Consider the following 24,944-nt stretch of genomic DNA (forward strand, 5'->3'; position numbering starts at 1 on the left):
TGGCTCTGCAGGGGTTGGAGTAGTCGGCTGTAGCTGTGCTAAAGAGAGCAGTGGAGTTGGATGGAGCATCAGGTTCCGGACCAAGAGACCCTGATTTGCTGCTCGGAGGGCACAGACCTTGTTATTCAGCGTCTGAAAGGTGAGCTTTTGCTTGGGAGAGGCGCTGACAAGTTGTCAGTGTGCTTAGGCATTTCAGGGTATTTTTATTTAACGTTGTCTTATGTGTAAAATGTAAGAGTTATGCTTTTGGCTCTTTTAGCTTTGGCTCTTTTAGTTACACACTTAGCCCAGCCTTTTGAAGGCCTTTTGTGTGATGTGCTACTCATAGCTGCCGACATTTCATTGCTTATGGGTGACATTTCCGTGGTTGCAGTGTACTTAAAACGAGTGACATTCTGTTGCCAAATGTTGGCCACCTCAAGTGACATTTTATTGTGAGTAAATAAATAACAAAGACATGTAAATAAATGCATATCAGAAATTAACCCTTTTGAGAAATGAGAACTGCAGCGAAACACCTGAAATAGACGACCTAGCCTACAGGGCATGTTTTGAGAACAAAACAAGTAAAGAACGTGAGGCTGTCTGTCTGAGGAACCAATGCCTAATATTAGGAATTAATAATCTACAATTAACCAATATCATTCTCAAAAATACTTTGCCATCATAAGGGTCCGGGCAGGATATTCTTTTCAGATCTGAATAGTATGGATCCTCAATGGTCTGAAAGAATACCTTTTTAAAAAGAAGCAGTAATCTTTACTATAGGGCTTCAACCTGCACTCCTGCCATTTCTAAGCACAAACAAAACACATAGCTGCACTCTACAAGAGAATTATTGATTGAAACATTTAATGATATATTACGCATTAGAGTGAAAACAACATACTTTTTTATTCAACACGTACTTTGCCCAACAGTAATACTGTCTCCATTTTTCTCCATGCTCTCTAGAAAAGGAACTACAAAGCAAGCAGTGAGACCTTTCCCTACAATCCCACCAATTTAGGTGGTGTTTTCTTCCCACTTCCACCCTGGACACAGATTTTGTCCGAAATTTGATATGAACAAGTATTTGCCCATGTCCATGATGCGAATAGGCTGTGGCAAGATTTGTGAAAACTCCCCAATGCATTATTTTGTGCGTGTGCACAAACTTCCCAGGGGATTCCAACACTGAAACACCCTCTTCTCACACCTCAGAAAATATTAATTCACAAGAATATGTAGGTGTATCTTTTACAAGTCCACATCTGCACTCTGAGCCTAACAAACTGAAAAGCTGTGCTATTTGTGAACCGAAGTTGAAGCAAGCATTGGCAAACAAGCCAATAAACAGCGAAAGAGACTGGGTGTGTGCAACGTGTGCCAAGGACAGCCAAACAAATACTAGATTTTCAGGATTATCACATAAAATAAACAGATACTAACTTAATCTCATTAGAAAGAATTTGAATAGCAAGTGGTCATTTTGAAAGTCTGGCCATGGATTCTATTCTGACCTGCCCTCATGGACCTATGCTGGACATCATTGTCACCTAATCCTAAACTTCCTACAAACTCTTTCCCTTCTGCAACATACATTTGTATTTTTTATAAAGTTGTAGAATATCCTACCTTAGAAAAGAAAATTAGTGGCTTCTACCAGCCTTTTTGGAAATCCGTGGTATTTGTGCAGGAAGTATTTCTGCTCCAGTCATTGGCAAATTAGGCACATGTTATGCAAACCGTTCCTGTCAGGTACAGCTTGTTTATAGAGAGCGCTTGCGTCTATCTATAGTGGATGTGTTTATGTCTGTGCGGGGGTAAGTCTCTAGGGGTGTGGTCCTGCATGTCTTTGTGCGTTTGACCATTAAGTGATGTATGAGTCTATGCATCTATAGCTTAGCGATGTGTCTGTGCAATGGTGTTTGTGTGCAGTGGGTGTTTGTTTGTTTGTCCCGGGAGGGTGTGTCATTGTAGTTGGATTGTGTGTCTATAGTGGATGTGTTTGTCTGTGCGGGGGTAAGTCTCTAGGGGTGTGGTCCTGCATGTCTTCGTGCGTTTGTCCATTAAGTGATGTATGAGTCTATACATCTATAGCTTAGCTATGTGTCTGTGCAATGGTGTTTGAGTGTGCAGTGGGTGTTTGTTTGTCCCGGGAGGGTGTGTCATTGTATTTGGGTTGTGTGTATGTGCAGTGAGTATGTCAGTTTGGGCAAGATGAAAGGGGAAGAAGCAATTAGGCTGGAAGCAGGCCAAACCTCTCATGACAGACAGCACCTCCTACACTGCACAGAATTTCTCATAGATTTCTTTTTTACTGCAACCCTGAGGTACTCTACCTTAATTTTGACTTCAGAATATCGTGCTACCAGAATATTATATACAAAATATTGAGGGTCAAAATTTTGAGAAGGTAATTAATTGGTAAGTAAAGATTTACTATTCTTATCTCCAGACTGTATTTTGGTTCTCAATATTTGGCAGCATGATGTTTCTGCAGTAGGTATTTCCACATACAACCAACATGGATCGATGTGCAAATATGCTGCAGCTTATTTTTGGACCAGTATATCCAAACTACCATACCTAAAGTCCGCTATTCAAGATCCTTCCAACATTTTTGCAAATCATTGATAAATCACTGGTCAGTTTTATTAAAACAAAAATCCATTAATGGCTCTGTGCCATCCCACGTAATTGATTTGGGAATAGGTGGGACAAGTTGATTGTTTTACAGGACATGTAGGTTTATGATGCATTTTGTCCCATGGACAAGTAGATTATAAAAAAAATTCCACACCCCTGTTGGAGGTGATTTTAATGAGAAACTGGTCCAACGGTGTGAACTGAAATCCTTCTCTGCTGAGATTTGTTATAAATCCAGGCATTCTTTTACAACATTTGGTATTGGGGATGCTCTGAACGAAGACCCCAACCATCATAATTTCCTCAATTGTTCTTGTTGGAACAAAAGATAATACTTAATTGCGGAGTTTCAAATGATAAGCTACACTTTGCTTACATAGCGGCAAAGCAAGGATCGCATGTCTGACACATACAATCTGCTATGACTTTTTAAGACAACTAAGCGAAAGGGAACAGGAGTGAAACCCATAAACCAAACTGGGACTGGGTATACAGTATATATAGGGTACAATGTCCCAATAGGTATCAATAAATAAGGCAGTTTCAAAGATGCATGCATCAAGCATTACAGGTAAAGAACAACAAGGAGTCTCAATACATTTGTGAAAGGCTTATTAATCATCAACTTGTTTCAAATGGGGGATACAGTTAAAAAGCAGCACTGTACATGAAAGCATTCATGAAACAACCCAAATGGCACTTGGTGACAAGGTGATAACAAGGTGAAAGTGACGACGCAAGTGAACGTGGTGAACAGCGTGGTTGGCGCAAAGCGACTGGAAATATTCAGTACACGGCTCCACAATAAATACACATAATTCCAATGTTTTAAATTGAACACAGTTATGAGCCTAGAGGTAATGCGCCAAGGAATTGCGCTGTAATTGTCGACGGCGTTTCGATCCTCGGTGATTTGGGTTCCTCTTCAGGACAGGGTTGATGATGGATAGGAGTGCTGAAGAACAAGAACGCTGACATTGAGTGGTAGTCAGTCGTGCAGGAGCTATGGATGCGGGTGGAGTTCTGGACTTAATTAAGGTCCAGAGGTGTCAGGGAGAACACCCGAAGACCCCTGAGTTCTACCTGTCTCGGTGCACAAATAAACAGAAACACGGGCTTCTCGATGGTGGCGTCAAAGACCAAATGTTTATTACTGCAGGGATACAGAAGTCACAGAAACTACACACGGGCATATTCTAGGAGCCTGTTCGATTTGCACTAAGAGACTTGCTCCTTATATACAAGTTTTTTAGCTGCGGGCAACATTCTTCACATACTAGTACATTTCTTAAACTTTGTATCCTAAACAATAAATATTTGGCGTCAAACAGGAACCGTCAACAAATTTCTGATGTCAAACATTACGAATGAGGGGTTCCCACTGTTCGATCATAATCCCATGTCATCTTCTCATTCAGGAGCCGGACCACCTCATCGTAAATTTTGTTACCTCCCCCTAATAAAGGCCCAGAAGGAAAGGAGCAGAGCCAGGTGTAGAAGATAGAAAAACAGGATAAGAGATGTTTGTGGGTCATAAAATGGGCAAGGCTACTGACTTCGGCCGCCTAATCATGATCAGGCCAACGAGCACAAGAACCAGTATAGCAGGTTTGGCCTCAGGCAGAGGAGGCAGCTTCTGCCGAGTCATGCGGCCACAGCGTTTCTGACTTAAGGTGTACGTGTCATTAACAAGGTGAATCGCCGGCTAAAGCCTACGTGTCCTTTAAGCGAAATGAATTGATCAGAGGTCACTGTTTGTTCATTGACTATGTGAGGGCAAGAATGCAAGATGGATGCCATATTCTAAAATGGATGCCATCGGTATACCGGAAATGTGCTCATAACACGAGTGCTCTTGCTCGTAGCATAGCGAAAACACCAGGATATACTATATGGATCATTTACGGTTCACTGGTACCGAAATTATGGGTTTACGACGATGTCGAAAACACGGGTTCGAATCGTCACGGAACCTCACGGGCGATCAGGGGGTGAAGCAGTGATCCTTCCCGGGGGAGTTCAGGGCTCATCGTTTGGAGCCCGTACAGCGCCTGATTTAATCTCGCGCTGGAGCCGAATGAATCCGTGTTGTGAGTTCCGATTCTCACGAAGGATAGAGGTAGATCGCGGCTGCTGGATCAAACCTGATTGCCCGCATCCATAGCTCCTGCACGACTGACTACCACTCAATGTCAGCGTTCTTGTTCTTCAGCACTCCTATCCATCATCAACCCTGTCCTGAAGAGGATCCCAAATCACCGAGGATCGAAACGCCATCGACAATTACAGCGCAATTCCTTGGTGCATTACCTCTAGGCTCATAACTGTGTTCAATTTAAAACATTGGAATTATGTGTATTTATTGTGGAGCCTTGTACTGAATATTTCCAGTCACTTTGCGCCAACCACGCTGTTCACCACGTTCACTTGCGTCGTCACTTTCACCTTGGTATCACCTTGTTACCAAGTGCCATTTGGGTTGTTTCATGAATGCTTTCATGTACAGTGCTGCTTTTTAACTGTATCCCCCATTTGAAACAAGTTGGTGATTAATAAGCCTTTCACAAATGTATTGAGACTCCTTGTTGTTCTTTACCTGTAATGCTTGATGCATGCATCTTTGAAACTGCCTTATTTATTGATACCTATTGGGACATTGTACCCTTTTTAAGACAACAGCACTTTGCAGGCTGCGACCGAAAATATGAGTTACAGATTGCACTGCGCTATAAACAAGAAGCTATGGCTGGCTTAAGGTGCCACATGTGAGAGGGAGGCGTGTGGCAGCTATCGGTTTACATACTTCTCCATTGTTTGGTCCTTCTCTGATTGACTATGCATCCATTACTTTGAAATGCTTCCATTTCATTCCCTCTACTGAGATTTTGAGCATTGAATTTAGGATTTTGCTCAATTACTGACACTAGATTCAGTTGTTGTAAAGCTTTATGAAAACATTTATAATTTACCTTAAAAGCACCTTTGGAGAAATGCCGCCTTACAAAGAGAATTGGGTGAAATATTAGAATTATTTAATTCCTTTGAAATTTAAATGACATCAATAACAACCTGGAGATTTTGGTGACTTGGCAAGTGACTTGATGCAGACATTATTAGGATACATACCAATGCATCAAAAAAATTATTAGACAGGAACAGCTAACGTCTGGTTTGGTCGGGATGGCATTGGTACCTAAGTTGCTTAACTGCAAGATGTTCTAAACTTCCAGATTCATAATTGGAGGTGTGGGGTGAGACTAGAATTTTTTTTGCAACAACATAAGATAGATAAGTACAGGTAGTAGAATGTGTTCAAAGTCAATTACTCAATTAAGGCACACTCTTGGCTATTAGCATTTAAATGAGCACTTCCAGCTCCAAGAGAGCAAAGAGGGTCAGGCTCTTCCACAGTATGAACCCATGTAATCATCCAACAACTGGGTATTGGTGCAATGGCACTCAGAGTTTCACTGTTGCTAAGGCTATGTTAACAATATATGTATGGACATACAATACGTCAAGTATTGACCTTGATGCTAAGACATGTAGGCAAAAAAGGTCAAACTCCACTGCAGCTTGGTTTAGGTTGGTCACCTGTCAACTGATCTTGCTCCAGTGCTCACTGTAAATCCAGGGTGTGTGCAGGACAGAGATTACTTGACTTTATCTTTGGAGTCCTTCCTATAGTTCACCGACATGACCTTAGATTTAAGGTTTATTTGTAGGGCATTCTTTACCGGAAAGGCGTGGGTACAGTTCAGGAGATGCTGAAGGCCTATTGGCGACCGGCTTATCAGTACTAAGTCATCCGCGTATAGCAGACTTGAGAAGGTGGCTTTTCCTAGCTTGGGTGCATGATTGTGGCATTTGTCGAGTTCTCCAGGTATATCCGAGATAAACAAATTGAATAAAATGGGCGCTAATAAGCACCCCTGCTTTAGTCCTTTAATTGTCCTAATCGGCTTCGAGAGGTGTTGGCCAGTTCCAAGTTTGATTTTAACCCAGGTGTTAGAGTAAAGCAGTATTAGGATATCCAGGAGTTGTTTCGGAATGCCCCAGTTAAATAGTTTTTCCCAAAGTTTGTTTCGGTCCACGTGGTCAAAGGCGGCAGTATAATCGATGAATGAGAGGAATAGAGGTAGCTTAATAGCTTTTGCTTCACCCATCTTTAGGGACAAGGCCATGATGTTGGTTGTTGTCCCTTGGCCTTTACGGAAACCCGTTTGATTGGGAGGGATGATGGCTTTTTCGGACGCCCATGCCGATAGTTCCTCCAGAATGAGTCCAGCGAAGTATTTTGCTTCTATATCAAGCAAAGCAATGAGACGATAGCTATTTGGATTACTCTTGCTCCCATGTTTATAAATCGGGCTTATAACGGACCCATGCCAGGAGTCCGGAAGGGATAAAGTAAGTCTGGCCTCATTAAAAACTAGCCCCAGGGATGCACTCCAGAAAGCTACGTCAGATTTATACAACATTGGAGGGATCCCATTCGGCCCCGGAGCTCCATTCGGTCGCCCCTTGATGATTCGCCACCCGATGTCTGCTGGGGTAAATCCTGTGAGCACTGTCTCTGCGTCTTTTACAGATCTTCCTTCCGATTTTAGATAGTCAGGTTGCGGTGGGGTAGTACCCTTGCCCTCCAGCATTCTGCACTTATTTGTCCCTCTATGATTGTTAAAGTTACCATCATGACCAAGCTTTGTAATCTTCATGCAGGGTGACTTTGTTGTCTTGTCTCCTGTATTGTTGTCATTATTAAAATGTGACAATAAGTATTTGGTCCATACTTCCTCTGCTATGTACGAGTTTTGACCCAGATGGTCAGGGTTCTGTATTCTTTTCACCATTTGCCAGAACCTAGAGCTGTTTTTCTGCTTCCCTTCATAGAGAAGTTTCCCACAAAGGTCGTCATTCTTTGCTTTTGGCTTTCCCATTTCAACCCTTTGAGTTGCTTTTTTTGCTTCCCGCAGCACTACTGGCAGGCTAGGGTTTCCCTGGTCCTTTCGCATCCGCCTCAGAGTTTGGTTAATCAAACGTTTTTGTAATTTCATATCCAGCCGCATCTGTCTTGTGCATGCGGGTCCCCTCACGAGGCGAGGGTTAATAGACCTTGTACTTCCCATTTGCTCACCAATGGTGTTAATGACGTCTTGCCAGACGTTCGCTAGTTTGGATGAGCCATGAATTTTTTTTTCGCAGTAGTACTAAAGAGGTCAATGTTAACGGAGTTGCTTCGTATCCGCTTTAGGTTAGCGCTGACTTCTGTCTCTGGGCCAGTATAGCGTTCTTTTTCCTCTGCCGAGTTAGATCTTATTTCAGCCACAACGGGCAGATGATCGCTGAAGTCGGTTGCATCTATTTTAAATGATGTTATCCAGCTAAACATGTCTAGAGACATGAACATATAATCCAGATGCGAGGATTGTGTACTAGAGTGAAAGGTGGCTGCGGGTGGGTCGTCTTCCGCATAACGTCCGTTTAGCTCCCTTAGATTATGGTTATCCAGTAGCAAAAGTAGGTTTTTTGAATATTTCGTTAAATTATTATTTTTTGTTCGGCCTTGTGGCGGCACGCCCCATGCTGTGTCCAGTTCGTAAATGAGGTCAGTGCCTTGCTCTTTGCTGATGAGAAGCATGTTGAAGTCGCCAGCCAGAATGATGGTGTCCGACACCCTGGAATCCCTTATTTTTTGTAGAACATGCGCCAGCTCTTCCACCGATTTTTGTTTACGTTTGGGGTGGATGTATGTATTTATAATAATAACTTCCTGATGCTGCTTTATTAAGGGGAGTGAGAGATTTGCCAACTGTATGACACTTGGTGGAGTTATATGAAAGTCAGAGCCCTGATTTCTCCTATTGTTGTTATAGAGGCGAAGACCATCAGTCCTCCTGAACCGCGGCCAAAGATTGAGTTTTTGTTTGCCGGCATACAGAGTGACGTGAACCCCTGGAGGTCAAAGGCTTTATCTTCCCAGGTTTCTTGTATTAGCAAGAGGTCAAATGAGGTTAAGTAATGTATGAATTCCGGGTCGTTCCTTTTGCTAACTAAGCCATTGATGTTCCATGAACAGATTCTTATGGCCCTGCGTCGCGCAGAAGGGTTGAAGGGTGATTGCCCATTCAGTCAGACGTCAGCAGTCATTATGGCGATAGTGCGCTGGATACATCTCCAATTAGGGTCAGTAGATAGCGAAAGGTTCGTGTTTTGATTATGGTTACGGCCCAATTGAGGGCTTTTAGTATTTCGGGAACGTTGCCTCGGTGAGCAGCTCCTGGCTCCCTTTAGTATTGAATTAGGGTTTTTTTCGGCTGAAGTTGAGTGGAAGGTAAGAGGGGAATCGGATAGCGAGGTTGCCTTTCCAGCTTCGAGGCAATTCCCCATTGCTGAAACATTGCCTCCTCTTCCAAAATTTTATTAGCTATCTCCAGCGAGATCCAAGTTGTTTTGGTGATATCAGGCTGGCAGAGCATGGTGTTGGATTGAAACCCTACTTGCAAGAGGTCAGTCGAGTTGATATTTGCAAGGTTTTTTAAAGAGTGCAGAAGTCTTAATATGTTCCCCCTGTTCAATATGTCTTCATTCCCTCTGGATGTATATTCTGGAATGAATAAAATTGTGGTTGGAATGCTCTGGCGCTGCACTCTTGTTGGAACCGTCAGCGGGCTCTTGTTGGCCTGTGAAGGTGGTTCAGGGAAATGACTTGAGGATGCTGCACCTAAGGTGTTTGAGCCCCCGCCTTGGTCGGTATCTAACTTCGTAAGCCAGAGGGTACTGTTTGTTTTTAATTTGGGCTCTAGGCATGTCGTGACCGTGGGGGCAACATCCCGCCTGATTGATGCGTCCCCTTCACCCGATATAATTTTACTATTATCCGATGTCTGGCCTGGCTGGATTCTTTTGAATTGTTAAAGTTTCTGTTTATTATATTTTTTTGGTGTCAGATTTTTTATGGAATTGAGCGTTGATTTTGGACGCTGCGATGGGGGACTCTGTTGGAGCGCTACCTCGGGCTTCGGGCAGGGGGGACCGGGGGGCACTTGGTGCGGACTCCGAGCGTCAGTGTCTGAAACCGTAATGGAGAGTGGTGGTTCTTCTAAATTAAGTCTTACTCCTGTTAGTGTGCGGTTCCTGCCTTTCCTTTTGTTCTTTCTACGGGACTTTGCATTAGGTTGTGTGGAAAGTTCGACTGTGCTCGTGGTGATAGTCGCTTGCTCTATTTCCAGTAGCCCAAAAGATGGAGCATGGGGTGACAAAGTAGTGGCTAGGCTCTGGTCGCCTAGCACCTTGGTCGCTGGCCTTAAAGCAGTCGCCGGGGGAACTGCGGGGGGTCGAGTGATTGTTGCTTAAAAGATTGTAGAGCTGATGATTTTAAGTCACTTATCAGGTCCCCTAACATTGATGGTAAAGATGATAATTTATCTAAGAGAGGATCATAGGGTGGGGGATGGGTGATGGATTGTTTATCTACGAAAACTGTGTCTTGGCCCCTCCTTATGAGTCCATTTAGTTCCGAGATTTTCAATCAATCAATCCCTGAAATTGAATTGGCCATTGACTGTAAAACAGTGAGCTGTAAGTCCATTTTTTGTGACTGAAATTCCAGGGCGGTGGCCGACTGTTGTAAGGTGCTTAGGATTGTAGTCCATAGAGTGTCTGAGCCTGGTTTGCCTAGGTTGGTGCCCCCTTCTGATCTTAGGGTGGCATTGGTCGTCGATTTCCCTTCAGTAGGTTTGGGATTGTAGGCGGCAATTAATTCCTCCCACTCTTGTGCTGCAATGGAAGACATATCATTGTCTATAGAATTATTTATAGATTGGGAGTAATTAAACTGCAGTGGGATACAGCGTTGAGATGCCGTTAACATCGTTGGACCAATGTTTGGGGTTAGTTGTTCGATGGTTCTGCTCAGGTTCCCTTGGGATTTTTTTGCGGAAGTCTGGGGGAATCCTGGCGGTTGGGGTGAGAGATGCCCGCTTTCTTCCCTTGGTAGAGCCATTGGTGACTCCATACCCGCGCCTCGAGTTTCCATTGCAGGGATTGCAGGAATTGGAGAACTGCTGACTGGATGGGGGCCAGACGAGTCTTCTCTTGCCCCCTCCCTGTGAACCATGACCTTAGTTTCCTTGGACCTATCTTGGCTTCTCAAGGGAGATAGACCGTGCTTACTCGGTTGAGTCATATTAAGAATGGCTGAGGTCTGCAGGCGTACTGGCTCAATTGTTTCCGCTTCGTTTGGGAGACTCTGCTCCAGCGTATGGTTTTTCCTGTCAACCCCATTCCCCAAGGAATTGAGGATGGAGTGAGTATGACTGGCTGTGAGATTAGGTGCAACGGTGTCCCCTGGGTCCGTTGATGTTAATTGTGTTGAAATTGGCATTGGTGTAGCCACCCCGCTGCTAGATGGAGAAAGGGCATTGGAGCGATTGGGTGAGCCTGCTTGGCTCTTTGTCATGTGGGTGCCGACAGAAGCACCTTTTAGAAGCAGGGTTTGGAGGCCACTGATGTCCCCTGTCTTAAAGAAGATGGCTGTCCCTGGATCTTTAAGAAAGGAGAACTTTGTGTAGATCTTAGGCTGATAGGAGCATATCCTTTTCTTAGGTGGCATTCCGTCAATTATTACCAGATTTTCCAGAGCTGTTGGTGGTGTCTTCTGTACTGCTTGTGCTAGCTTTTGTACGGGCCTTTTTGAATGTTGGGGGACAGTAGTTGAGCAGAGTGGCAGGGGGTCAGTGGATGCCTGGTAGCTTTTGTGTGTTGAGTCAGTTGCGGTTAGCGGTTGGTTGGGTGACAGCATTTCCGTGACAGCTGGCGTAGGGTCCTCTCCAATATTATTATGCACTTGAAGATTAATAGCCTGGACGTGTCCTGGGTTCGGTGAGGGTCTCGGCTCTAGGTTGCCCTGTTTCCTTTTCCTCGTTTTGGATTTGGCAGGTGATTTAGGCTTTAATTCTTGCCTGACTGTTCCTGATCTCATTGCTCTGCCTGTTTGTAGTCCCTTAGTTTTCCTTGTTAAGCCCTCGCAGAGTTGCCGGTAATGGAAGCAGTTTGTCCTGAGCCCCCGCACCCAACAACCGTGCCACACCTGGCTGCTGTAACAACCACTGTTGTGATGAAATCGGTATTTGTGGCGGTCTCAGGGGTCTCAGGAGTGAGTAACTTGTGTTGTTTGTGAGCTGTCTGGGCAGGCTGGGAGTGTGGAAACTAGCTGCGTGTGGGGCGTGCAGATCAACCTGCGGAGGTTCTACTCCTTCTGGTCTTCTTGTCCGCCGCCCGCTCGCTCCTCCTCCTGACCCAGAATAATTGCGGTGCTAGCGAGGTACCTGTGGTGAAGGCTCTTCAGTAGCAGCTCACTTCTGCCGATGGTTCCCGACGCCTAGCCAGGGTACAGGTGATGTTCTCAGCTGGGCTTGGTGCTCTCACCTGGACGCGGCCTGGCCTTCTCTTGCTCCTTTCCCCCCGGCAGTAACTACCTGGTGGTGAATTCTGAGTTTTTGCCAGGTGTTGTTCCCCCAGCGCAGGTGTTGTTCTCACAGCGCTCGGCTCGACTGAGCTCAGCGCTCACACCTGGCGTTGCCTGTACTTCTCGGCTTCACAACCCTCAGCCAGCCAGCCAGCCAGCCTCGCGGGACCCGTACAGTGGTACAGCCGAACCATGGTGGCCGTGATGTGGCGTGGCGAGCCTCTCTGCTGCACACGCCGCACCCACTGCTCCCACCGGGTCGGCCTCGCTGTTATCGGTGCAGCCGCAGCCGAGACAGAGGCGCCATGCCACGGCTCTCCTGCCGCGGCTCTCCCGCTCTCCCGCTCTGGCGGGGGTGCTCTGGCGGGCCGACAACCCCCCGCGGAGTCACGGGAGACACGGGGTGCCTGAGGCTGCTTGGGGGCCAGGTATGCTGGTCGCCTTAGTGCCTGACGGGCGCTGTGCGTCCTCGCGTCCTCGCGTCCTCGTGGCTCGCCTCTCACTTTGTTTCGCTTCTCTCAGCTTCTCTCAGCTGTGGCTGCGGCTGCTTGAATCGTGGCTCCTCCCACTGACTGAGATTGTACATGGGTGTACCTTTAGTTCAACTGGTTCATGGGTTTCCAACATCTCAGAGAGCAAGGTCAAACTCTTCAGAGCAGTTGGCTCTCACCCCAGTCTACTATCCACACCGGGCGGTAAGGCGCTCAAACCCTTGCTGCAAATATACACTGCTCATTGAGTACCAATAGCAATTTAAGGGTGTGGAAATCTGGGGAACTGCATAACCCATGGCTCTACAAAAATTCTGTTACCTTACCCACATCCCATTTTATCTACCATTAGGCGCTGAGTTTAACCTACTTGAGTGATTGCATCCAAGCCCCATCCCCTCTATTGTGGTTATTTATTTGGAAAATGGAAGAGGCCTCTTTCACAAAGTATTTCATTACTGAATTTCTAGGTTGTTAGAGGGGCCTCTCCATCCAATGATTGGTGTATTTTGAAAAATCACTATATGGGATTAGCCCAAACTAGATTTTCCTTGATACTGTATCTCACGCTCACCCTAGTATAAAGCAAGTGCAAGCTTTATTGTTAGAACAGACACAAGCAGATAGATGAAATGCCAAAATCTTGAAGCTAATTGACAAGAGCTATTTGTATCTAAATCTCGAGGTTTCCTCCACTAGTTACTTGTGGAACATTAGTGGAAGTTGGGATCACTCCCTATTATTCCACTTTGGTGCTGATACTATCAAATACTCACTCTGCTTCTCCATTGGGCATCAGTGTAACCTTGATTCTAGAGCATGCACATGCAACCATGTAGTCTAGACAAACCATGTTACATTTCCTTTTTTTATGAGATTTTTATAGAATCTACATTAAAAAACGTTTCTATGTCTTTTTATGAAATCTAGAAACCTTCAGCATTGCACTCAACTTTACTGTGATCTCCGGCAATTATCAGATGACAAGACTTGCTTCTATGTAAGCTTATTTCTTCACATGGCTGTGTGATTAAGGGGCACAATGCACCCTGATTAAATCTGTTTTTATGGGTTTTTAACTATTTCATTTTTTTTCACAAAAAGGATAATACTGTGTATTTTGCATATCTATTACCTTCTATGTTTTGTAAAAATGTGAAATGCTGGACTAGCAGTTTAGGCTTTTTCATGAATTTGTACACTCATTTTTTTTTCTTCTAATTCTGAATCTAAGGTAATGCATAGAAATATTTACCACCGGAACCCTTACATTATATCTCTAGACACATTTCGAATTCTCAATATTGTCACCAAGGAAGCTGGCTTTCTGCAGAAAAGAGGACGCTTTACAATTTTCTTACGCTGGTTAATCAAGGTTTCCAGGTTATCCCGTAAATATTGTAACAAGATACAATCCAACCCATTACCTAAATCTGCCAAATAGAAACTTCTAACCTCACCCCAGGCACCATACATGGCATCTATATTCAGATCCTTTTAAACTATTAAGCCCCACCACTGGAACTCACTTCCACTCTTGTACGAAGATCGAAGCAACTCAAAAACACCTCCTGATAGTAGAAAATAATATACAATAACTGTTTCACATGGGTGTTTAAAACAGACAGTGCAAATATGCTAATAGCAACAGCGCTTGCCTTTCACCCCATTATACATATAAATGAATATACTTTACTTTTAGATTTGCTATAACTGCAGTTACCACCCCCATCATAATTATATGCATTTTATTTTTATTTATTTATTTATTTATTTTATATTCTTATAAAGCGCCAGAATAGACCCCCGAAGGGGTATCTCCGCGCTGTTGCTGCAAAGGGAGTGATCTGTACTGGTATGTCCAGTGGTGGTTTGTGAGCAGGTGAGACATTAATTGCTGGGAAACAGGTATGTTTTTAAGACTTTCCGAAAAGTCAGATGGCTGGTAAGTGATCTTAAGTCTGAGGGCAAAGAGTTCCAGAGTACTGGTCCGGCATGGGCCAACGCACGGCCACCTTGTCTGGTCTTCTTCACTCTGGGTATCTGCAGTAACTGCTGGTTGCTGGAGCGCAAAGAACGCCCGGGGATATAGGGCTGGAAGATTTCAGTCAGATATTTAGGGCCCTCCCCTATCATGCTCTTGTGGATGGTGCATAGAGTTTTAAACTGGACTCGTTTCCTCACAGGAAGCCAGTGGAGTCTAGCCAGCAGGGGACAGGAGGGCATCCTAGGTGGAGCGTTCAGGACAATCCTTGCTGCTGTGTTTTGGATTACCTGTAATTTGTTAAGTTGTTCCTCGTTTGCTCCAAGGAGCAAGCCGTTACAGTAATCCACCCTGCTGATGACAAGAGCCTGTACAAGCGTTTTCCTATGATGGTCCGGTAAGTAGGGGAAGACTCGCCTTAACATCCCAATAGCCCGAAAGCAGGTACCGGCAACTTGATTCACATGATCTTTAAGTGTAAGTTGCTGATCGAGTAGCACTCCCAGGTTCCTGACCGTGCTCTTCGGAGTGGGGACGGGGCCTAGCTCTAGGGGCCACCAGTCAGATGACCAGTGTGTTGCCGCTTGACCGAACAACATGACCTCAGTTTTCCCTACGTTACACTGCAGACAGTTTGATGACATCCATTCTGCAATGGCTCTCATGCCATCTGCAAAAGATCTTTTTATTGCAGGTGTGAGGTTTTTGTAGGGAAAAAGGAGTTGGGTGTCGTCTTCGTACGACACCGGGGTGAACACGAAAGATCTTGCTAAGTTGGCTAGGGGGGCCACATACACGTTGAAGAGTGTGGGGCTTAGGCAAGAGCCTTGTGGCACTCCCTTATTGAGCTCCCTATGGATGGATTTATGGGAGCCCAGCCTAACTTCTTGAGATCGACCAGACAAGAAGCTCTCCATCCTTGCCAGAGCCACTCCCTCCACGCCCACCTCTCTTAGGCGGTTGAGGAGCACCGTGTGAGACACCGTATCAAAAGCGGCGGAAAGATCCAGCAGCACCAGAATCATAGAGCTGCCGTCATCCAGTGCCATTTTGATGTTATTGGTCAATGTTTGAAGGGCTGATTCTGTGCTGTGGTTTGGCCTGAACCCAGATTGTGAATAGTCCAGGCCTTCCGTCGCTTCAAGATGTTGGGAGAGATGGGTGTTCATGAGCCTTTCATCAAACTTGCCCAAGTAGGGTAGGAGAGAGATAGGTCGTAAGTTGGAAAGGTCTGTCCATGGGGATGATGCTTTTTTTCTTATCGGGTTCACCACCGCCTTTTTCCAGTCTACTGGGACCTGGCCTTTCATAAGGGAGGTATTAATCACTTCCAGTATGGGGGGTCCCAGAAGAGAAATCATGGGGCCAACCATTTTGGCAGGCATGAGGTCGTTGGGAGACCCTGATTTAATATGACTGCAGAGGGAGAGGAGCTCTGTATTATCAATCGGAGGGAAGTAAGTCAGAGGAAGTTTATTGTATATTGCCGGGGTCTGAGGGGGGCATTTGTTGGTCTTATTAGTGATCTTGTTTGCTGCTACTATTCTTTCGTAAATAGTGGTAATTTTGTCCTCAAAGAATAGAGAGACTTCATCGCATAGATCTTGCGAGAAGTCGTCGGAGCTCTCACATGCAGTTGGTTTTATAAAGTTCTGCAGAATGTTAAAGAGCTCCTTGGGACAATTGCCCGCAGCTGCTATCTGTTGCGTTAAGTGTTCTTTCCTAGCTAGCTTTATGTTTTTGTAGTACTCTGTTTGGGCATCTAAGAAAACAGCTCGGCTAATCTCGGTTTTCTTTTTTCTCCATGCTTTCTCAGCTCGTCTGCATTTTTGTTTTTCTGCTCTCAATTCAGGGGTGTACCAACTTTCTTGTTTAGACGCAGGGTACTGCTTATGCCGTTTTAGAGGAGCTAAGATGTCGATGGCTTGCTTAATGGAGACATTAAGTTTGGCTAAGGCCATATCTGCTGTGCCTGTTGCAAGAAAATCAGGACTTGTCCAGATTTCCTGGATTTTGTTGGCAGTAACTTTGTGCCATTGTCGTCGCCAGATAGGGGGACGAGGAGCACTTTTGACAGGTCTTGTTGGAGTCAATAATACGAAATCTAACATGGAGTGATCTGTCCATGATATTTCTTTTGCTGGGGAGCAGATTACTTTGGCGCAGTTCCAAAAAAGTAGATCGAGCATATGTCCTCCTTTATGAGTGGGTCCTTGGTTTTGTAGTTCTAGACCTAGATTAGAAAGGTCTGTAATCAGGGCAGTGGATTCAGACAGTGTTGGCAGGTCTACATGCATGTTGAAATCACCCAAGAGAAGAAAGTCTTCTTTGGATTTAAGATGGGGGGCTAAAATTTCCTGGAGGGTAAGTGCGAAGTTAGGGTTAGGTCCCGGAGGCCGGTAAACCAATGCACCTTTCCAGGTAACGTGGTTGGTTAAGATTATTTTAAAAATCATAATTTCTAACTGTGAGTCTAGACGTTGTTCTATGATAGTAATTTTTATGTAGTCCTTATGTATAATTGCCAGGCCACCTCCTGTTTTGATTTCTCTATCTAGGTGTCTGATCTTATATCCGGATGGGATCCCCAATGCTATAGCTGTAATAGTATGGGGTTTTAACCATGTTTCGACGAGGAAACAGATATCCGGTTGAGTGGTGTGGATTAAATCCCAGAGCTGATGTTGGTGTTTAGGTAGTGATCGCACATTTAAGAGAAAGCTCTTCAGGCCCTGTGGGGGGTATTTGGGTCGGGGGGGGTGTGCTAGTTTTGGAGAGGAGCCGACATTGTAGACAGGAAAAGCCTCCCTCTATATGGAGCCAAGGGATTCTAGTGCTACAGTGCACTGATGGTCTGAGGCTCAGTAGCGTTTGGCCAGAGTAAGTAAGTATGTGGTTGCCCATACCGGTAGAAGCTCGTTGTGCGGTGTCAGGGTCCATCGCCCCTCGCCCCGTCCTGTCGCGGACGGGCGCAGACGGGCTTTTCTTCGGCGCTTCTTAGGCGCGCTCGAAGGCGCCCCCTGCGCGCAACCGCTGCGCGCTTGGAGGAAGGGCGTGGCTAAATAGCCCGGAGTGAGGTAGCCACTAGAGCGCTAACCTCAGCTCCAGCACAACCGGAAGTGCTGCCTGGCTCTTACCTGTCCGCCCTCCGCACAACAGCACTGGTTGCCGAGTCGGAACGAGGCGGGCAGGCTTCAATATCGAGCCCAGGCAGTCTGTCTGTTGCGGGGAGAGAATGCTGATGTTAAAGGGACAAGTGAAGCTGTCCTAAATTAAAATAAATGTAGACTATTAAAATCAGTCCGCTATAGCCTCTCGCAGCCCACGCAAGAATGGTAAAATTACAGATGACTCACAGATGACTCACGGGTGCAGCAGCGGGTACGGGAGACACTGCCACCGTCTCCCTACCGCGCGCGCCCGAGAGTCAGACCGGTCTAAATAGCCCGGAGTGAGGTAGCCACTGGAGCGCTAACCTCAGCTCCGGCACAACCGGAAGTGCTGCCTGGCTCTTACCTGTCCGCCCTCCGCACAACGGCACTGGTTGCCGAGTCGGAACGATGCGGGCAGGCTTCAATATCGAGCCCAGGCAGTCTGTCTGTTGCGGGGAGAGAATGCTGATGTTAAAGGGACAAGTGAAGCTGTCCTAAATTAAGATTAATGTAGACTATTAAAATCAGTCCGCTATAGCCTCTCGCAGCCCACGCAAGAATGGTAAAATTACAGATGACTCACAGATGAGCAGCGGGTCCGGGAGACACTGCCACCGTCTCCCTAACACAGCTGAAATCTCTGGGTGGATGCCCAGTGCAAAATTAGTAATTACCAGGTGAATATAACCCAGCTGATTTTATGTCAAGACAGAAGCTTGCATTATGCAATAAACGTGTATTCGCCACTTCTGAGCAGCCCCATTGAAAGCTCTCATGGAATCTAACAACATCACAGTCACCAAAATAATCTTCCATCTTCCATAAATAGCATGTGACCTCTATCTTCTTCATTATAATTAGAGTCTGTATTCTATGATTGAAAGAGTAATGGAGGGATACCCAATTTATGGGTGTTTGTTTGATGTGTGGTGTGTGAATGTGAAGGAAGAACACAATATTTTAAAGGGAAGTTCAGTTATAAATCTCAAAGAATGTTTAATAGTTGTTTTTCTAAAAATTAGGATGTATACATTTTATGCTGAAACAAAATGAAAGGTCTAATAAGGCTTGACTAGTGAGCGTTTTTATGATTGGTACAAAGTTTGCAGTAGTGCGCTGATGCAATGATGATGTTAATATGACCGTTAAAATTGAATTTATGAAGGACGCCTTAGCTCAAGCTTGTGTTGAAGTTGTGCGCGTGTAGACATCTTTGGTTTAGAGCCAGGAAATAAGTAATGGGAAGACAAGTCGAGTGACGTTTGCTGCTCAGCTCGCATTTCTATTGAATAGGTTTAGGGCTTTTTTTTAGCAGAATGAGAGCAGGTTGTGAAACAATTCAATTTGTTTTTACGGCTGGTCACTCTATGAGGCCATTTCCTTTGTGTTGGAAAGATGGTTACAGAGTACCGGTGGGGCTCGATTCTGAGGATATTTAGTGATTAAATAGAGAGATATTAGAGGATTAAATAAAAATGGATATAAACTAAATGAATAAGGCAGAACAGGAGAATATATTAAGAAATATGATTAATAAGGAATTGAAGGAGTTGATTCAGGAGTCTGTTAGGCTTTAGGGAAGAGATAAAATACAGATGAAGAAGAGTATTATTCAGTCTCTAAAGAGGAGACAAGTGAGTGAGGTCCTGGAGGAAAATGTTTATCAAAAAATATACATTTGGATGAAAAAATGAAGCAGAGTGGACCCCCAAGCGGATCACAAAGGAAAGGTACCCGACACAGTACAGGGAAAAGGCAGCTTGACACTGAGAATGGAGAAAAAGCATCAGAGGATGTGAGTAAATACAGTGATATAGATTTGGTTTAATATATCCTGGATTTGGAATACAAGGATGGTTTACAGGAGGAAAATGAATTTAGTGGGAGAGAGAAGAGTTAGGATTTAGTGGTTGGTCCATTTGGAGAGCTAATATTCAGTCCAAGGATATTAGACATCCTAGAGGAAATGATTGGTGGCCTCTAGAGCATGTTTCAGACTACATAAAAGCAATAATAAGAAAGCCTTTAGCAAAGGAAGAGAGGAATAATATGAAAGCAGAATGCTAGAGACCTATGATAGATGAAAACGTGTTTATGACACCGAACTTGGATCCGGAACTCATTACATATATGTTCAAGCTGGGTAAAGATCCTTGAAACAATGTCAGGATAAGATTCTAGAGATTCTAGGTCCTCTAGTAAAGATATCTGATGCAGCATAGGAAGCATATCTTAAACATTTTGATTCAGCATTGTTGCGTGGTTGGTGTCAGAGGGCAATTTGTTTCTTGGGTAATGCGAATTCAGGAATTTTGGTGGAAAGAAGTAAGACAGTGCTTATGTGCATTAATCTAAAATTAGTGGATTTAGCCAAGTGGGTATCCAGTGAGGAGGCACATGTCTTATTGTTTGGTGAGGTCACATACAAATATGTCCACACCTTTACAAGCCTGGATAAGGCACAATACTTTTATGGACGGGCTGGTGGGAAAGGGCAAACTACCAACCGTGCGATTTACAGAGCCCAATATCAAAACCAATATCAATGGTTACTACAGAGGTCAGGGCTATTATAATTCCTTCCCATAAAGAGGGAGAAGTTGAAGTAGAATAATCAGAGGAAGGGGCCAAGTCTCAGGACAAGGACCAAACCAAGGTGAGTATGACGATTGTTTCTCTTTCTACCCCAAAAAGTATAAGAGGAAGATTGAGGTATTTCAAGGAAAACTGGAAAAGCATTACACAGGATGTATGGGTTTTAAAGACTATAGAAGGATATCTGATAGAATTGAATGCAATACCAGTGCAGGACATAGAACCGCACAAGTTGGGATTTTAAGGAGAATTAATGGAAATAGTGCAAAAAAAAAGTGTGTCAGATGTTAGAAAAAAATATGATTGTGCGAGTGAAGGAAATCCACAAAGGGTTCATAAGTACTTTGTTCTTGGTAGAGAAAACGGACAAAGGGTAGAGACCAGTAATAAACCTAAGGAGATTAAATCAATTTGTGACGTATCAACATTTCAAAATGGAGGGTATTTATCTCTCAAGGGATATTTTTCAAGAAAGAGATTGGATAGTAAAATTGGACCTGAAAGATGTGTATTTTGCTATTCCAATAATGAGGGAGAGTCAGAAAGTTCCACAATTCAATTGGAGAGGTCAATTATGTCAATGTCAGAGCTTACTGTACAAGCTTTCTTCAACCCCATGGTGTTTTACAAAGGTTACCAGTGGTTGTTTTTTTCTGGGAGAGAGAGATCAGAATAATCATTTATCTTGACGATCGTTTAATAATGAGTAAGGAAATTGGAGAGCTGAAGGAACATTTGGATTTGGTAAAAAGTGTCTTAGAAAATCTGGGATTTGTGATAAATTGGGAGGAGTCAATTTTGAATCCTGTGCAGAAGATAGAATATTTAGGGTTTGTAGTGGACACAGTTTTAGGTCAGCTATGTCTTCCAGAGAAGATGGTAAGGAAGGTAAGAGAAGATATTCAATCGGTGATAAGGAAGGAGGAGATAACGTTAAGAGAATTACCACAAGTGATTGGCTTGCTATTGTCGTCAATACAGGCAATTTCTCCAGGGCCCTTGCATTACAGAGCCTTACAGTGAATAACAAGTTCAGGATTAGCAAGGGGTTTGTGGTACGGAGATTTTGTGACAATTAGTATGGATGTAAAAGAAGAGTTGATTTGGTAGAAAGAAAACATGGATGCTTGGATTGGGTGAGCAATTTTTGGAATAAGACCAGAGTTTGTGTTGGAGACGGATGCAAGCAATTCCGGTTGAGGAGTGGTTGGATTAGGACAGGAAACTGGGGGTCATGGAAGAACAAGAGTTATGTAAACTGTTTGAAGATGAAAGCAGGATTACTTGCTTTGAAGAGTTTCAGAACAGGATTGAAAAGCAAATCATTGCTGTTGAGGATGGTCAATGTAACTGCTGTAGCTTACAGAAACAGATTAGGAGGAACATGGTCGAAGGGACTAGCAGATCTGGCAAAAGAAATTTGGGAGCTTTGTTTGGAACACAAAATAGTATTGAAGGCACAATATTTACCAGGTGTCCAGAATGTCTTGGCACATTGTAATTCAAGGAACATGATAGACTACAGCGATTGGAAATTGAAAGAGGACGTTTGTCAGGAAATTGTGAAACATTTTCGACCTTTAGAAGTGGACCTTTTTGCATCAAGATTAACTCACCAGTTAGAGAATTATGTGAGTTAGAGACCCGACCCAGGGGCAATGGCGGTGGTTGCAGGAATGGGAAGGATTGAAGGGGTATGCGTTTCTCCCATTCTCTATGATTCAGAGGGTCTTAGTACAGGTTAGGAGGCAGAAATGCAAGTTGATTTTAATTACCCTGTTTTGAAAGGGTCAATGTTGGGGTCCATCTGTGATGAAATGAGCAGTGAAGGAACCTCTGTTGATTTCAGCCTTCAAGGGTCTTTTGAAAAATGTGCAAGGAGAAGAACATCCGTTGGTGGAGTCAGTTTCTTTCAACCTTGTAGCTTGAAAGATATCAGGTGTTCAAGAGCATTTACAGAACTTTGGGAACAGCTGCAGAATTACTATGAGAGTCTTGGGCACCAGGAACAAGGAAGAGGTATACAGGGGCATGGAAGGTATGGCTTTGTTGATGCATGGAAAGGCGTTTGGATCTCTTGGAGGCAAATGACTTTCAGGTAGAAATTTTTTGGGTAGGGTTGTTTGAGAAAGGGATGTCTTATAGGACAGTGAACTCTTATAGATCGCTGAAATCTGCTGGACATTCACTCAAGCAAGGTGGGTCTATTGGTAGAAGTCCGTTGGTATGTAGGGTAATGTTCGTTTGAGGAGACCTCCGAATCCTAAGTATCAAACTTTATGGAATGTAGATTTAGTTCTTAAGATGTTTGAAAATTGGCCAAGCAATAAATATTTGGAAGTGAGGGAACTATCTTGGAAATTGGCTACATTGTTGTGTCTTATACCCTTGCGGAGGGTATCAGATGTCAAGGCTCTAGGTGCATCACATAGATTTTATCAGCCAAGCAAGGTGGTTTTTGGAGTAAGCAGAGGAACAAAGACCAAGTCTGGATCTATTTTTTATCCAATTTTTGATGAATGTCCAAGTTTCTGCATGGTGCTTTGTCTGAAGGAGTATGAACGCAGAATGCTGGAGAAGAGAGCAGCACGAGTGGATCAGGTTGATCATATCAAGTGTTTCAAGTGGGACAATTGCAAGATGTTAAAGTGTACTATGAAGGAGGCAGGTGTGGATGTGTCAAAGTTCACAGCACATTCGGTAAAAGGAGCTATGGAAAGTAAGGCGAGTGTGTAAGGTGGTAGATTAGAAGATATTATGAAAGCGGCAGATTGGTTTTCTGCTACAACATTCAGGAAATTCCATTTTAACTTGACAGAACATGTTTCAAAATGTATTTTAAAAAGCTTTAAACATGCATAATGTTAGCCTAATGTCTTGACATAAGATTGCGATTCTGGTAGGTTTACTGAATATCGAATCGAGATTTTCTTAAAGACAAGGAGGTTAGCATTATCCTGCTCGACCCTTGGGTGTGGTGGTTTGGGATAATAAATGCTTAACAAAAGAAAAGATGTTTGTAAAAAGTTGAATGGGATTGAGAAGAAATAAGTTTAAAAGTTTGATTTGTTTTTATGTTTTATTGTAGAAAATTAGAGGAGGATAATTAAAACGTTAAGAGAATTAAAGAAGAGCAAATGAAAAGAGGAGGAAGACGGAGGACACATGCTATTTATGGGATGGAAGATTCTTTTGGTGATTGTGATGTTGTTAGATTCCAAAAGAGCTTTCAATGGTGCTGCTCAGAAGTGGCGAATAAAAGTTTTGTTCATATTGCTAGCCTCTCTGACTTTAATAAAATCTCTATTCTACATACAATAAAACTACCACAATCGTAATTCCCCACATAACTCCTCATTTCTTAGTGGACCCTGAAGGCTCAACTGGTAATGGGCCTGATTCTCCCCAACACCCTGAGTTACCAGTACCCTTAGCATCTGTAACTCCTAGGTAGGGAAATACCCATCCTTGTTTCCAGGACACTTGAAATTTCTGAGGACCACACAATCTTTGCAAGTGGTGGCCAGAGAATGAGTTTTTGGGCCTTTAAATTTATTTATGGAAAATACTTTGCGGTGAAGTCCATACCTGGAAACGTATTGCGCCGATGGAAATCTCTGACCATCCCTCTTCTTCAAAAGCTTGGCTACTGCTTATTACCAGGTTTGATTGGAATAGCGGAACCAGTTCTATCAGTGGAAATCGCTCTTCTAGCCCAGTGATATTACTGCTGAAACTGTTCATAATTCAGAGAAAAAGCACATTTGTAATAAAAATAAAGTGAAAAGGAACACATTTTAAATATAAATCATTGTTAGGTATGTGGAGAGCATGCTCCTCAACACCTCGTTTTTGTTAATGATATTTAGATATTAATGTGCTTGCCTTCTGTTTAGTTTTTATTGTTTATGTTTAGAGTGAAATCAAAGGCTTGCCTATCTGTTATATTCCTTATTTACCAATAGTAATATATCGTTTGCAATCTGTTGCATTTATCTTTTGGCTAAGTGATTTAGCTTTTTAATAAAATTACAACAAACAATGACATTCATGAGGTAAAATAAATTACAATTGTAGTGGATTCAACATCAACTTCATAAATAAATATTTATAGGCTATAGTAAAGAAAATATTGGAATGTTTTACCATCAAGGGGAATAAGCTTTGGAGTAAATTGCGTTAAAAAACATGTAAGTACAAAGTGTTCCACAATCTTAATCACACTCTCTATTTTTCACAACAATTTCTCTCATGCTTTCTTTTTTGGATTGAATCACTTGTTTGAAAGATGGTCTTCACCAATTCTAGCTCCTCAGAATGGCAATAAAAGCATCCTACAAAGACATTTATCATCCTCTGTCAATGAACTGTTTCTTATAAGTATGAGAGTGTAGCAGGGAGAATTAAAGAAGTGTGGGTTATATAGAGGTGTGAATGAGTTGGAGTAAAGGGAGACAGTGAGGCAGAGAGAGAAGGGTGAATTAGGGAAGGAAGGGGGTGATACAGATAGAAGCAGTGTGAGTGAGGTAGGTTGGAGTGCATCGTAAAGTAAAGAGAAGGGAGGGTGAAATTCAGGGAAATATGGGCCAGGCGCAAAGAGCCAAAGTGGTAAAGTACCTTGG

The 24,944-nt window shown here is 43.6% G+C and overlaps 1 protein-coding gene across 1 annotated transcript in view; it reads right to left on the minus strand.

The window, feature by feature from the left end:
• Window positions 1-24,944, minus strand: part of LOC147723040 (molybdenum cofactor sulfurase-like) — a 577,064-nt gene that overhangs the window by 11,979 nt on the left and 540,141 nt on the right. Inside the window, exon 13 of the mRNA XM_086965413.1 lies at window positions 23,911-24,058. Within this exon, the coding sequence (XP_086821539.1) occupies window positions 23,911-24,058 (148 nt within the window). The remainder of the gene's footprint in view (window positions 1-23,910; window positions 24,059-24,944) is intronic.

Source organism: Lissotriton vulgaris, chromosome 4_1 (assembly GCF_964263255.1).
Source record: "Lissotriton vulgaris chromosome 4_1, aLisVul1.2, whole genome shotgun sequence".
Lineage (NCBI taxonomy): Eukaryota > Metazoa > Chordata > Amphibia > Caudata > Salamandridae > Lissotriton > Lissotriton vulgaris.